The following is a 15,243-nucleotide window of genomic DNA, read 5'->3' on the forward strand; positions in this document are numbered from 1 at the left end:
ATNAGGGTGGAAGGAACAGAAGAAGCAGCTTGGCTGCCGGGACAAGGGCCCTCGGGCGAAGGAACTGAGCTGCAAGCACCCGGAAATGGAGCGCATGACCCCCGTGGGCCAGAGAAACACCAAGTGACGAACACCACATGCAGGAGGGGGGGCCTCTGAGGCTCCGCACTCAGCTGCGTGGCTGCCCTCTGGGGTCAGGTGCTGATACCGGGTCCCACGGATCATTCACGTACTGGCANGCACCACATGCGGGGTGGGGGGGGGCTCTGAGGCTCCGCACTCAGCCGCGTGGCTGCCCTCTGGGGTCAGGTGCTGATACCGGGTCCCACGGATCATTCACGTACTGGCAATGACGGCACATGAACCAGGGCTACTTCTGGGTCAAAACGACGTCAGTCCTGCACTTGCCAAGTGAATCTGCAAGAGCAGAGCCACAGCGTGCCAGCCGGCCCCCTCACGACATCTGCGCGGAATCCCCGGGACCCCCGCATCGCCGCACCTGCCCAGACACGCCTATTAAGCAAACACCTGTGTGCAGATGCGGCAGAAACAAGTGTGGGAATACACAGAAAAGCAAGATTCACATAGTCTGCAAGATCATTTGGTGAGGGTGACAAGTGCGTCAATCGGTGCGAGATCACGGTCGGAAAAGAGAGAGAGGTGTACGCGGTCGAATCATCCTGCCCGACGGACCGCGGACACTCCCGTCTGCTGACTCCGGGGCAGTTTCGTGGTGTCATTAGGGGCAGCCGCTCCGGATTGANACACCACATGCAGGAGGGGGGGCCTCTGAGGCTCCGCACTCAGCTGCGTGGCTGCCCTCTGGGGTCAGGTGCTGATACCGGGTCCCACGGATCATTCACGTACTGGCAACGACAGCACACGAACCAGGGCTACTTCTGGGTCAAAACGACGTCAGTCCTGCACTTGCCAAGTGAATCTGCAAGAGCAGAACCACAGCGCGCCAGCCGGCCGCCTCGCGACATCTGCGCGGAATCCCCGGGACCCCTGCATCGCCGCACCTGCCCAGACATGCCTATTAAGCACACACCTGTGTGCAGATGCGGCGGAAACAAGTGTGGGAATACGCAGAAAAGCAAGATTCACAAGGGTGACAGGTGCGTCAATCGGTGCAAGATCACGGTCGGAAAAGAGAGAGAGGTGTACGCGGTTGAATCATCCTGCCCGACGCACCGCGGACACTCCCGTCTGCTGACTCCGGGGCAGTTTCGTGGTGTCATTAGGGGCAGCCGCTCCGGATTGAGGGTAACTGGGATTCACGAACTGCCTCTCCTGGGGAATCTTAACCGAGCTGCTCTACCGATCTGTGTGTCTGTTTTCTCCAAGATAGAGGTAATAATAATAATAGTGCTTGTCTCCTGTCGTGGCATAAANGCAGTGCCACCCAGGCGCCCCTCTCCTTGGGGAATCTTAACCGAGCTGCTCTACCGATCTGTGTGTCTGTTTTCTCCAAGATAGAGGTAATAATAATAATAGTGCTTGTCTCCTGTCGTGGCATAAATGAAATACTGGGCAGAATGCACTCGGCCTGGAGCCGAGTCTGCTATCCCTCTGCATCTGAGGAAAGAGGGTACACCGAGCACCTCGCCTTTGCTCTTCCACGGTCCAGCACGGTTCCTGGCACATAATGGGCACTTCTCAGGGCTGGGCGGAGTGCATGGATTCTGACAGGTGCCAGTACGGCATTTGGACATTGCTGAGGACCATTCTCTTTCTTCACTCTGTTGGATCCTCCCATTCTGAGAAGGTGGCAGTGCTGGTGGCGGGGCCTCGATTCTCTGATGGAGACGCCCAGCCTCAGACAAGGCGGCCTCTTGCCTACAGCCGCTCGGCTGGTCATCAGCGAGCCTGCATGCCGTGGGCGCCCCACATGGACCACGGCCGAGCCTGGGGGGCGCTGGGGCGGGCGGCACAGGGCTGGGCCACCCCGCTCGCATCCTGAACGACAGCGTTTGAACAGTTTCTAATTCTGACACCTTGGTGTTTCTCACACATCAAACCCCTTTCGCTTGACACACCCACAGAAAACTCCGAAGTGAGACGAGATGCTATTTTTAAACCGCATTTCAAATAGTATGTGTGGGAAGACGTATTTTAGAGCACCTGTGGCGGTGAAAGCAGGCTTCATGGGATGCTGCTTCTGGAAGGTAAGAGCCACAATAGGGGCCCCAACCTAGTCATTATTCCCCCGTGGGGGCTGTGCCGAAGCCCCTCACACAGCTGCAAGCAACACTCCACCCTGTGTGCTGAACCCCCCCTCAGCCACGGGGGCGGCGGCCGGCCCGGAACGCCCTGTGAAAGCAGCTACTTTACACTGTAAGAGCAGGTGCAGAGATCTTGTTCAGAGGGCATTTGGGGAAATGATATACCATTGAAGAAAAAACATAAATCCCATAAGGACAAACAGCACTAAAGAGGTTTTCAATGACTCTCCCACTTCCTCTTGCCCGAAGTCAGGAGGGTGGGTCTGTCCACATTTCCAGGCCAGGGCGCTTGCCTTCTCCCTGGGCTGTGCCTCCCTTGGGTGAAGGATGAAGTAGGGATGACAAGGACCTAAGGACAGCCCAGCCAGCTGCTCCCTACTGGACGACTGTTCACCAAGGGGGCCTCCTGTGGGGCCCAGGAAAGGCGGGGCAGCGAACGCCCACCATCTCCCCTTCAGCCAGGTCCTCGCCTGACCCTCTCTGTGCATGTCCAGTGTGCCGGACGACGTTCTGGGCTGGGAGGAAGGGAGAGGAGGAGAGACCAAGCCCCTTCTAACCTGGGTCTTCTGCTCAAGGAGGGACAGATGACACCCAAGGAAACAAGTCACAGCATTTGGGGAGGGACAGTGCCCCACAAGAATTAAGATGGGCCAGTCACACAGGGCTGGCTGGGAGTCTCCAAGGGAACCTGGAAGCTACCGAAAGCTATAAGCAGAGACGTGAAATGACCCAGTAAATGTTTTAAAATTATAAACCACTTAATTTCACTGCTCAATAAATTCTCTAAGTTCTCAGGACTCCATCTTCTGTGGTGAGGTAGGGAAGGCCTGGAGCCATAAGACAATAATTCCAAGACCCCAAAATCTACAAGTGTCAAGGCCAAGGTCTGACCTCCACACGCCTAGGACACCTGCACTATGACCATTCCCCCCCATGCTCTGGGAGTAGAATTCCCAACTGGAACAACACAACTCCCACCCCCTACCCCCACCAACAAATTCAGGACTAACAAAGCTTTCCAATTTTTGACTGAAAGCATAGATAAATGTGACACTTCCTCTTTAATAAAGGATAACTTCATTTATAGAGAGAGCGTTCAAGGCATTAGCTGACAGCTCCTCTCACTGCTGCATGGAACAGGCCCACACCCACTGGGATCCGGCCCTGCTAGCCCCGACTTTACTTCCATGGAAGCCTGGACCATGTTCACGGAGCTGCAGGCACTCACATTAGTACTGGTCACTCTTGTGAAACTTGGAGATGTCACCCTCTTGAAAAACACAATGTCCAGTTGTACACATCCAAATGTTTTTCATCAGCTGTTATTAAAAAACAATCCTACTTATATTAACCAAACTTTGGACTTCATTAAAGTTAGTTCTGGAAACGTTCTACTGGAATCCTGGCCTGCAAAGTAGTGCGGGTTGAACGGCTTCAAAGTCTATGGGGTGCAGCTGAGTGTTGAGAGAGGAGGGAAGAGCCGACGCTGGGAGTCTGAGCCCGTGAGCTCCCGGGCAGGGGCCTCGTCCACCCTTGTCCAGTTCCCAGCACAGTGGCTGCCCGCAGCGTGCTTATGGGGACCGCTGAGGGCATGAGGTGTTGGCGCTGCCGCTCAGAAGCTGTTACCCTTCATGGCCCCACATCTCAAGGATGAAGGACCACCTCCCCCCAGGAAGCTAGATGAGATGGTGCGCATGCACGCGGAGTTATGGAGCAGCTGGGGAAAGACAGCTAAAATACCAGAGACGCACCCGGGACAGCGCAGGACCAAAAGATGGAACGGCAGGAGCTCGAGCAGGAGGGAAAAGGCCTTGTGGTTGCACTGGTAGGATAAGGTCCCCTCCCCAGCAGAGATGCCAACACTAATCCTGGAACCTGGGAACGCTCGGGGCTATCTGGTAAAAGGAAATGAAGCTTGCAGATGTCAATAAGGTTGCTTAAGATGGGAGATGATCCGGAGCATCCGCGAGTGTCACCGTGAGCCTCCTTAAAAGTGGAAGAGGGAAGCAGAAGGATCCAGAGGCTTAGAAGGAATGCAGGTACCTCTAGAATCTGGAAAAGGCAAAGACATGGACCCAACCCTCCAGCTCCAGAAGGAACACGGCCCTGCCCACACCTTGACTTAGCCCAGTGGGGCTTCTGTCCCCCGGAAGTAGGAGGGAATAGGTGTGTGTGGCCTACGTGGCTGCATTTATGACAAGTTGTCAGAGCAGTCCAAGAAATCGATCGTCATGGGTGCTGCGGGACTCATGCTGCCTGGCAGGGTGGAGGGTAAGGGGCTGCAGGCAGGGGGACCTGCCTGAGGAAAGGCAAGAAGTCAAGAACCCCATGGTGTATAAATCGTGCGAGAAGGAGCTCACCCTCCTGGAGCAGGACCTTGACAGGAGTGGTGGCCAAGGTCACATGACCCCTGAGCCTCAGAGGAGGAGGCCAAGACACGAGGTGCTAGGCCCCAGAGAGCCACTAAGGGTTTGACCTGTGAGGAGCCACAGAACAGCCTGGAAGAGGTATGTGTGGTGGGGAGAAGCCCTGGGTGGGGGGAAGAGGACAAAAGCCACTGGCTGCCGATACCTGCTGGAGCTCAGCGCCCTCCTCCTGCCCGGTCCGGACAGATCGCACAAAGGGCAAGAGCTCAAGAGGTGGAGGCCAGCCGACCTGGGACACGTACCGGCAGCATCCTTTGTACTAAGGGCTCTCTGTAGAAGACACATACCCTGATCTCACCTCAGGGCTCTCTCTCTAAGAAGAGGATCTGAGGCAGCGCCCTTCCCGGTGGGAGAGGTGGAGCTAATGCATTTGAAATGCGGCGCGCGCGGGTTATCCGACCTAAGCTCAATGAACCACGGGCTACGTCTCCTGCCAGAGAAACTAGCAACGCAATCAGAATCCTTCCTGCACAGCTGGTACCTGGATGTTGAGTCTCCCTCGATGGGCCCCGAGGCCATAGCGCTTCGAAGTGGATGCGTGAAGCTGGAAGTCGGTGATTTTTAAGGTTTCCAGACCGAGAGGTGGGCAACCTAGAAAGGACAACTTTTGTTAAAAACAAAGACAGATGTTCAAAGGCAAGTTTCTGGTTTTCTAAATCTGGCCTCCCACTTTCCCATTTGACCCTGAACCCCTGTCCCCCACCCCTCGGGCATGTCCAGTGCGTCCAGACAGAAGCGGTCAACTCAACCGTCAACAGTGTGCAACTGCCTCTCTCGTCGGCATTTCCTCTCTGGCTGTGTGTGCTCTGATATTCCTTCTCTCTGTTGCTGTCCACGCTACTGTCTGAGGCTGTTTCCAATTAAGGATCCTTCCACAGTGTGACTCAGCCAGGGAGCGCTATTGGTTAGAAATTTCGGAGCGATCCCACGGTTGAGCTCTGCAAATTAATCAGAATTTGTTGATTTTGCTTCAGCAACTCTGGCCTTTGTATTATGCATGCTAATGAGCAAGACAGTATAAATAGAAGAAAATCTATTGTTTTCCATTCTTGGCAAAACTGGTAGTTTTGAGAACAGCTACCAGCTACAGTTTGGTCCAAGCTGCCCCTGGAATAAGAAGCTGGCACTTGGGCAGGCCCCTGGCAAGCCTCCCTGTCCAGACCAATGTCCCTGTGGGTAAGAGCTTTAACAGCAGCTCTGGGGCCGGATCCCAGGCCTCCTGACTCCCAGGCTGCTGTTCTCACCACCCTCCCCGCCTTGGGGCTGGAAGTCTCCAAACGATGCTATCTGTCTCCTCAAATCTGACCCTGGAAAAAGAAAACACAAACTCTGGAGGAGAAGCAAAATCTATGTCTACTAGAAGTGTGAGAAATCCCTCATGTAAGAGGCACATTTAAAAAGCTGCGCAGCTCACTGCTAAGATGGGCATGCCCCCGGGGGACCTGAGAAGGCGGGGGAATCTGTCCATCCATGACAAACCCCTCAGGGAGAAAAGCCCTTAGGATGCTGGGGGAGCTGCAGACAGGAGCCAGCACCAGTGCTCTGTGGGCCACTGGGGAAGAAAGTCGGTGGGGGGGGGGGTGCGCAGCGTGCTTCTCCCTGTGCCCCTCCCCCCACTTGTGCTCTCTTCCCGCCCCCCTACTCAAATAAATAAAATCTTTTCAAAAAGACAGAAAGAAAGAAAGAAAGAAAGAAAGAAAGAAAGAAAGAAAGAAAGAAAAAGAAAAGAAAAGAAAAGAAAGAAAAGAAAGAAAAAAGAAAAGAAAAGAAAAGAAAAGAAAAGAAAAGAAAAGAGAAAAGAAAAAAGAAAAAGAAAGTCGGCCCGGGGAACACTGTCAGAGGGACTCAGACCCACCAGGCCCCAGATACCATCCAGTCTTCCCCTTGAGTCCTCAGAGAGGAAGCCGAGGCCCCAAGACTGGAGGTGAGCCTTCCCAGGCATCCCTGCAAGCAGCAGAGCTGGACCTCGGATCCTAGCCTCCAGATTCTCAGCTCTGGGCTTTCAAACACTGCCACGCTCCTTCCCTGGCCCTGCCCGCATCGGCCACGCAGCTGCCTGGGTTGGTACACACGCATCAGCCATCCGTGCTGGGGAGGCAGACGTACTGGTCCCCGGCATGGTGAGGAGCACCAAGAGGGGGGTAACAGTGCCACTGCGACCCACCTGGTGCTGCAAGAGACCCCAGGAGGCTTCGGGTGGCCCCATGAGTGATGGCGCTCCAGCTGGATTCTGCCAGAGGGGGCCGTGCCTCCAGTTGGGGGCCGTGGGAGCAGGAACCAGGCATTGAACAGGGGCAGAGGGCATGGATCCAGCGGGGAACAGAGAATGAATGGGGAGGGCATGTAGCCAGAGCAGGGCATGTGGCCAGCGGGGATCCATGCAGCAAGAATCCCTAACCACCCAAGGCTGACCTCACAGAGGGCACTCTAGTTATCGTAAGCCTTTCCCCCACTAGGCTCTGCCCTGAGAACTTTCCAGGCCTGGAGGACACAGGGGTCTGACATACATGGGTGGCATTTCCTTGTGCTAAAAGAGTAATTCTCCATCATGCCTACTGGAAATTGACCAGATGTCTGATGACTGAGCGAAGATATTTCTTACATGCGTACTCAGAAATCCATGCTGCCTGCCTCCACCAGCCATGCCTAGTCATGGAACCTGTTCATGCTGACCCAGCAGCAGCCACTCCTGCCCCTCCGCAGCTCAGCCCCTGGGGCCAGGCTGTCAGAGAGCAGGAGCCCGAGCCCCCACACGGTCCCACTGTGGCCTCAGGACGGACAGCACCTCCTCTCCATGCTACTCGCCTCTCTGAGCCATTTCCCTCCAGCCTCTCAGGCCCCAGTGGTCACTGGTGGGCACCTGAGGCCATGGTCCAGATTCAGGGCAAGGACTGAGGGTCAGGATCACTTCCTATACTCTCTGGGAGGTTAGATTCCAGAATGCCCTTCAACCTGCCACTCAGCCCTGGCCCTGACCCCGGGCTTGGAGCTCCCTCAGCTGGAGATGCTACCCACTGTCCCCAGTTCTTACCCGCTCTCCTCCTCGTCACCTAGTCCCAGCCCGCCCTGCTTCAGAGACATCAGCATCCACATCTCCTGGGCCCTGACACCAAACTGGCTGGTCAGTGGTTCTGCATCTCGATTCTGCCAAGAATGCCAGCTTTGGTTTCAGACCCTGATGGGGAACAGGGCGCTGGTCTCTCCCCCATGTCCCGGTGCTCCGTTCAGAAGCCCAGTGTTCTCACTTAAGCAGGCATCAGAAATGCAAAGAGAATTCACTGCCATTTCAGTGAAACTCTTTCACAGCTGTTCCAAACGTGTCCACATCCCCTGGCCCCACCTTCTTAGCAGAAAACACAGCAGGTGGTGAATTCCAGGTACTTCATCGAGCTAACACCTACTTCTCATTTAGATTGTTAGACAGGAAAACTGACAGATGAACGGCACGAATACATATTATTTACTAGTTAAATAAGGAAGAATAATTGCTATCCAAAGCATTTCTTCCAGGAAAAGAGAACATCTCACATACACATGAATATCTGAATTAAAAAAGGAACAACCTGGGGGCGCCAGGGTGGCTCAGTCGGGGAAGCGTCCACCTTCGGCGCAGGTCATGATCCCAGCGTCCTGGGATCGAGCCCCACATCGGCCTCCCTGCTCAGCAGGGACCCTGCTTCTCCCTTTCCCTCTGCCCTGCCCCCTCCCCCTCTCATGCTGGCTCTCTCACACATACACGCTCTGTCTCTCTCTCTCAAATAAATGAATAAAATCTTTAAAAAAAAAAGGAACTACCCAAATAAAATTGCATATTCGTCAAAACCACTCACATTGGTAAGCTGAAGCTCCACACATCCTCCCACCAGGATACACAAGGGGTGAAAAGAAAGTGCCCATAAGTGAGGTGTTTATTGACTGCACATCTAATATCAACCAAAAAGCTCAACACCTGCCTTCTCGAGGGGCTCGACCATCATGTACACCATGCAAATGTGGGGTCCCACACCGCCAGCACCGCTGTCAGCTGCCCCATCGGACAAATGTCCGCTCTTGCCCACTCTTGAGATGATGTGACAGCACAGGCCAGAAAAGCCACTCCTTCGGTCCACAGCACAGCCGACAACGCCTTTGGTGAGGAGCCCAGATAAACACACACAAACACTCAGCCTGCACACAAACGCCGTCTTCCCTGAATCCTAATAAGGATTTTTTTTCCTTATCAGAAGACACCATCTTCAGAGAATTTGTTTTTGTTTGGAAGCCTTGTCTGTCGTCCATGCCCTTACTAAAGACACTAGAGACAGACCCACACTGAGCAAGGCCACAGCAAAATCACCGAGGCACGGAGGTCGGTGAGGCATCTCTGGTTGTTAGAAACGAACAATGGTCAACTTAAAGCAGGAATCGGGATCAGTGGGGGCATGGCAGGAAGCTCCCAGAAGGGGCCAAGGCAGGGGCATGGGTCAGGTGCAGAGTGGAGCCCCAAGTGCTCTCATCACCCAGGCAGCAGAAACCAGGAACTGTGTGCCACCAGAGGATCGGACAGGTCCCGATAGAACTTCTGGCCACCTCTCCCCTCTCGAGGGTCTGCACCCAGCAGACCCCAGAGAGGACCTGGCCCCTGCATCACCAGTATGCCCACCAAAGTCAGGTGCTGTTGGAAGAGGCCCGATGCCGGTCTGTGGTTCCCAACTGCGCGTGCAATGGGAGGGGCGTCTGGAGCTGCCTGTGCAGCCCTGCAGGCGGCCCCCCCCCTGCACCGCCCTGCCTCGCCCTGTACCGCCCTACACCGCCCTGCACGCTGTGGTGTGATGGGTTCTCCTGCCGCCTGCCCCCATCGCCCAGCCCCACATCCCCCTCCCCTCCACCCATCCCCTTCAGGATTTTGCATTCTGCACTCTGGTTGCTGTCTCCAGGCACGGCAGCTCTCCTCCTTCGGTCTCCTCCTCTCCGTCCCCCCGAGTCCACTCCCTCTTGGCTTCTCGCGCCCCGTGGTTGCCAGAACATGCCCGTCTTAGTCCACTCGGGCCGCTGTAACGGAACCCCGCGGGCAGGTGGCTTATGCACAGAGGTTTATGGCTCACACGTCTGGAGGCGGGAACACCCAAGATGAAGGCCCCAGCACAGGTTCTACCGCAGCCGGTAGAAGCAGCAAGGGGCCCCTCTGGGGTCTCTTTTACTAGAGCACTAATCCCGCCGGTGAGGGCTCCATCCTCCAGACAGAAGCCAAAGCCCCTGCCTCCTCAGACCATCACCTTCGGGGCCAGGATTTCAGCAGAGGAATTCTGGGGGTGGGGGGACACAAACATTCAGGCCAGGCGATGATACTTCCCTGTTTCTCCCCTTCTTTCTTCCTGGTTCTCGGAGACTTTTCCTCCCCGGCAGCTCAGGGCTGTCCCCCTCTGGCTCCCGGACAATCATCCTTCCCTTCCCCCTGAACAATCCACATGGGCCCACGGCTTCATCCCCACAATGACAGACGCCAGCTCCGCCAGCAGGAGGCAAGTCACACATTTGACGTTTCAACTCAGGACCCCTCCTGTGAGTGTCTCTGGAGACCAGACCATTCCACAACCTTCCACACGTGAGGCCTGCCTGGCAGCAGAAGCCCGGCCAGCTGTGGGTGTGAATATCTTCCCTGACGTGTCCCCACCGTCTTCCACAGCCCACTGCTGGAGCAGCTCTCCGAGGCTGCAGTGACTTTCTCCTCCTGCTCAGCATGCTGTCCCCGCACACTCAGATGGCAGAAGCCCGGGCGGGGTCACGGAGACACAGCGCTAGTGCCGTCTTCACCCGCGAAATTCCCCTCTGCCCCCCCAACCCCCCAACACTGGACGTTCTCCTTCCTTGGAGTTCCTCCACTCCTTTCCTGCCACGACGTGTCTGCTCCACATGGGCTTGGCTTCGATCCCCATGGCCATCCGCGCCATGAAGCTCAGCACACACTCTGCACATCCCCACCTGCAGGGCGCGGTGCACGATGCCTGCTGGGCTGGGCCAAAACTAAACGCTACACCAGCGGGGAGTTCCCTGCCTTCCCAGAATCACATTTACAACTTTTTTTTCTAATTAATACAATGTTTACACATAACGTAGTTAAGCACAAACTCTCTATCCCACATGACTTGGTGCAAGGATCAACGAGGCAAAAATCCCGGGTCAAAACCACATTATTCTGGACAGAAGGTTCCTAGGCCTATCTTAATGGTTTATGCTAAAAGTCTGACACAGGAGTCTCCACATTTAGGAAAATGAAGGGTTTGCTATACTGAAGGACGGGCCAATGAAGGACAGGACAAATAGCTTTTGATTTAGAGATTCCAAATTAATTCAAAATACAGAATATAACAATGTCCATATTAAATCCTTAACTCTGAAGAATTTTAGTGTATTTCCACCTGATGCATTTTTCCCCTCTGCTTTCTACCCTGGGAACATCACCCTCAAGACTTTTGGCAGGGCTAGTCAACGTCCACCATGAACAAAATGAACGGCCCCTCCACCTGGGGTTCGCCCGCAAAGTGGAACAATACTGCATTGGAAATAAAACTGCAGAGGACAATTAAGGAACCACTGCCAAGTGCACTTAGCCACTCGGGAGAAAGGTGCAGGTAGGAAATCGAAAACATACAGAATAGTCTGGAAGCCTCAGACCTACCTGGGCAAGGCATGTGTCCCATGTTGCTGAAACACTAAAAGCACCTCGGGTCCCCCGCCCTGCAGCATCCCACAGAGTGGCACGGGGACCACTCCTCCCCCCAGCTGCGCCCCGAGCTATCAAAGATCGAAGAGTCATACAAAGAAAAGGAGCCGGAAATGGCAGGCTGACCACATCTGGCCACCAGCTCCACAGCCTCAGGCCAAAGCTCCTGACCGCCTCCCACTCCTTGAGGTGACATCTGCAGAATTTCAGTGACTCAGCTGGTCCCTGGTTTTGGACACAACAGGGGACTGCTGCTAACATTATAACCCCAGGGGCAGAAAGCAGCCAAACAAAATCCGCAGAATGAATCAGCCTCTGCATCTTCAAAACCAGAACTTGGGGAGGGCAGAGAGGGTAGAAAGGAGACAAACACACCAGCCCAGCTCCAGCCCCGGGCTTATCTGACTGCTGGAGAGGATCACGACACTGATAATCAGACCAACACGAGACTTCTCATTGGCGACCTGTGCACCCCAGGGCTCAGGAAGAGCAAATTAGAATCTAGAATCCACTATCAGTCAACAGTCCAGGTAACTAAGGGCATTTTCAGAGCTGTAATACTTAGAAAATGTATCCCTTCTGACCAGAACCAGAGACTCTCACTGAAAGAACTTCTGGAATAAGGAGCAGAGACACATAGACACACAGACACACACAGCAGATGGGAAGAGGAGAGTACTCCATGCAGCAATTTCCCCTAAAAGAGGACCAGAGAACTCTCCCAACAAAGCCCTCCAGCAGGGCAAGGTTAGAACAAGAAGTGCGAATTCCTTCGGTTTTAAATTCTCAGAGAAACATCCCGCCCTGTCCGAGAAACTGTCAAACCCAATACTCTCTGCCCCCATCACCGCCAGGGAGAGCTCGTCGGAATCCTTCGGGACACTTCACGGAGGGGCCAGGAGTGCTGCCCCAGTGAGCAAGGAAACAGAGAAGAAATAAGTGCTTCGAAGCTCATTTAAAGGTCCACGATCAGAAAGTCAAGATGCCAGAAGCCAGAACTGAAATCAGCTTGTATTAGAGGCAAGCCTGTAACGTCCACGGAGGAGATCACCGCCAGGCTCACGGAGTACTGGGAATCCGCGGGGAGGCTCAGCCCCCCACCCTCCGGGCTCAGCCCCAGCACTGAAGCCGCGGCCAGGGACTCTGTAGAGACCCCACCGCAGCCACAGAGCCCCCCCGCAGCGCTGCTCTCCGCCCCTCCTACAGAACAAACCCACAAAAAATCCTGTATCAGCAAATCAAGTTTTTGTTGTTTCTAAAAGGAAAAAGATTAATCCTCGGAAGCAGCTGCAGGAGGAGAACATGAAAATAGGTGTGAAAAAGACGACTTCGGGAAGGTATTTAAGATGGGAGACATGTCCTAACCCAGAGGACAGAGGGTGACAGTCATCAAAGATGACTCCACGTGGCTCCTAAAGGCAGCATGACTCTACGAGAAGGCCCTGTGGGGAGCGGGCACCATCCGCCAGGACTGCGCCCTGTTCTACCTCCCCCCTCTGACAAGCACCCACACACGCGCGCATGCACGCTTCATTCAGTCTGTCCCATGCTTAAATTCTGTGCTGTGGCCACGTCACAAAACAGCTGTGAGGACCAAGCACAAGGCACTGGTCCCCCAGGGGAGGCCTCAGTGGCCCAGAGTTACAGGGCGACATCCAAATGGAGGGTGTAAGTTAGAATTCTGGGTCTGCAGCACCAACCCCAACACCCCACCCCCAAAACCCCAGTCCGTCTGGGGGCAGTGGTCATGACGGACAAGTCACGAAAATGATTTTAAAAGATGAATGATTTGGGGAGCGATGGGACTAACGTGCAGGCAAACACCATGAGCCCGAGGCTCTTCAGTCATTCTGTGATTTCATCTCCCTAAGGACCATGAGAGAAGGGTGTCATCATCCCCATTTTCCAAGTACACAAACTAAGACTGGAGGCGTCTTACACGGTTAAACGGCGAAGCACGCAGGTTGAAATTTGAAGATCGGGTGGGACGTGAAAGCTCCGTTGGTATGTCACCTGCTTGACTTCAAAATGAAAGAGCGTAAGGCAAATGCGAGTTTCATGCTGGTGTTTGGGGTCACACCAGAGAAAGGCAGTGGAGCCAGGACAGGCGTCACCAGCTGGCCGAGGGGAGCTCGAGTCCCAGGCCATCAGGCCTGCTGTGATCGTCTGCTGAAAGCAGAGCAGAGAATTCCCCAAGACCTCCAGAGTGCTGGTGGGGACAAGAGCACAGCCACGGGGACAAGCGCACAGCCGCGCTGTCACCATAAATTGAACAGCTCGGACGTCTGACATTCTACCCTTCACCTTTCTGAACCTGACATTCCCTTTGAGGGATGAAAGTGTGGAGGCAGCTTCCTGCTGTCTCAGACACGCCCAGCTTCCCAGAGAGGCACGCACCCCCACCCCCACCCCCAGGTTCTTGGGAAAAGGAGTTACTGTCAGCCTTATCCAGCCACCCTTGGAAAGGACCTCCCTCACCGCAGGACTCCCTCCCACAGCATCCTCGCCCTGACCCAACATAAGAATCCGAATCCCCCGCGGAGCTTTAAAAAACTGCTGTTCAGACCCCTCCCCAGAGGCTCTGATGGACAGGACTGCAGAGGGGCCCTGGTCTTGAAGGCTCCCAGGTGCTCTTCTGAGACCCTCAGAATCTGGCTGGTGTCTCTCCCCTTGAAGCTACACAGACTCAGAGCCCCCCTGCGCAGGCCCTGTGGATCACACAGGAAATCCGCAGGGACCCGTGTCCGCGGGCTGAAGCCTCATGCCCGGACCACACCCAGAGCACCTGCGTCACAGAGCCTCTGACGTCTATCGGTGGCTGCTCACTTGAAAAGCCACCAAGACTGACACCCACCCCTCTCATCCTACCCCCACCACGGCTAACAAAGGTACAAAGCACACTGTTGACTTCACAGGGCAGCAACCATGAGCGTCCATCACTGAATCCCCAAAGTCGTCAATATTTCCCAAGGAAATGAATGAACATGTCTTATGATCCAACAGAACTGATAATCATTAGCCTGCACACTGTGGGAAACTAGTTATTCTGTTCTTTCTATATTGCTTATCAGGCCAAAAGAGGAGGAATTATTGCTTCAAAATAGCACTTCTCAAACCTCAACCACCTGCTATTATCTTTGTGAATTTTTCCATATCCAAGTACCACCTGCACTCTTATTTCGTATTTTTATTTAAATCAAGAAGTTTAACGGAAATAAATGAGTGCAAAAGGAAGCCTTTTTCTAGAAGACAACATAAGAAAATGTCTTTATGATCTTGCAGTAGGCGGAAAAAATTTAAACATACAACAAAAAGCACTAAAGGAAAATACTGATGATTTGTCTGTATTAAATTTAAGAACATCTGTTATTCAAAAGACAGCATTACTAGAGTTCAAAGGTAAACCAGGAAGTGCGAGAAAATATTGCCGTGCATACATCTGACGAAGGACTCGCATCCACAGTATTTTTAAGAAAGATAAAAGAAAAAAGCCCAATAAATCAATAAGAAAAGCCCTCGGCTCTTTGGGCAACTAATCTTTGATAAAGAAGGAAAAAACATCCGGTGGAAAAAAGACAGTCTCTTCAATAAATGGCTGGGAAAATTGGACAGCTACATGCAAAAGAATGAAACTTGACCACTCTCTCACACCATACACAAAAATAAACTCCAAATGGATGAAAGACCTCAATGTGAGACAGGAATCCATCAAAATTCTAGAGGAGAACATAGGCAACAACTTCTATGACATCGGCCAGAGCAACCTTTTTCACGACACATCGCCAAAGGCAAGAGAAATAAAAGATAAAATGAACTTATGGGACTTTATCAGGATAAAGAGCTTCTGCACAGCCAAGGAAACAGTCAAAAAAACTAAGAGACAGCCCAC

General features: G+C 53.7%; 1 protein-coding gene across 4 annotated transcripts in view; it reads right to left on the reverse strand.

Annotated features, from left to right (window-relative positions):
• Positions 1–15,243, reverse strand: part of CPXM2 (carboxypeptidase X, M14 family member 2) — a 146,560-nt gene that overhangs the window by 108,259 nt on the left and 23,058 nt on the right. For all 4 annotated transcript variants that reach the window (XM_034663392.1, XM_034663395.1, XM_034663394.1 and 1 more), the window contains exon 3: positions 5,133–5,242. In XM_034663392.1, coding sequence (XP_034519283.1) covers positions 5,133–5,242 — 110 coding nt within the window. The remainder of the gene's footprint in view (positions 1–5,132; positions 5,243–15,243) is intronic.

Source organism: Ailuropoda melanoleuca, chromosome 6 (assembly GCF_002007445.2).
Source record: "Ailuropoda melanoleuca isolate Jingjing chromosome 6, ASM200744v2, whole genome shotgun sequence".
In the NCBI taxonomy this organism is placed as follows: Eukaryota; Metazoa; Chordata; class Mammalia; order Carnivora; family Ursidae; genus Ailuropoda; species Ailuropoda melanoleuca.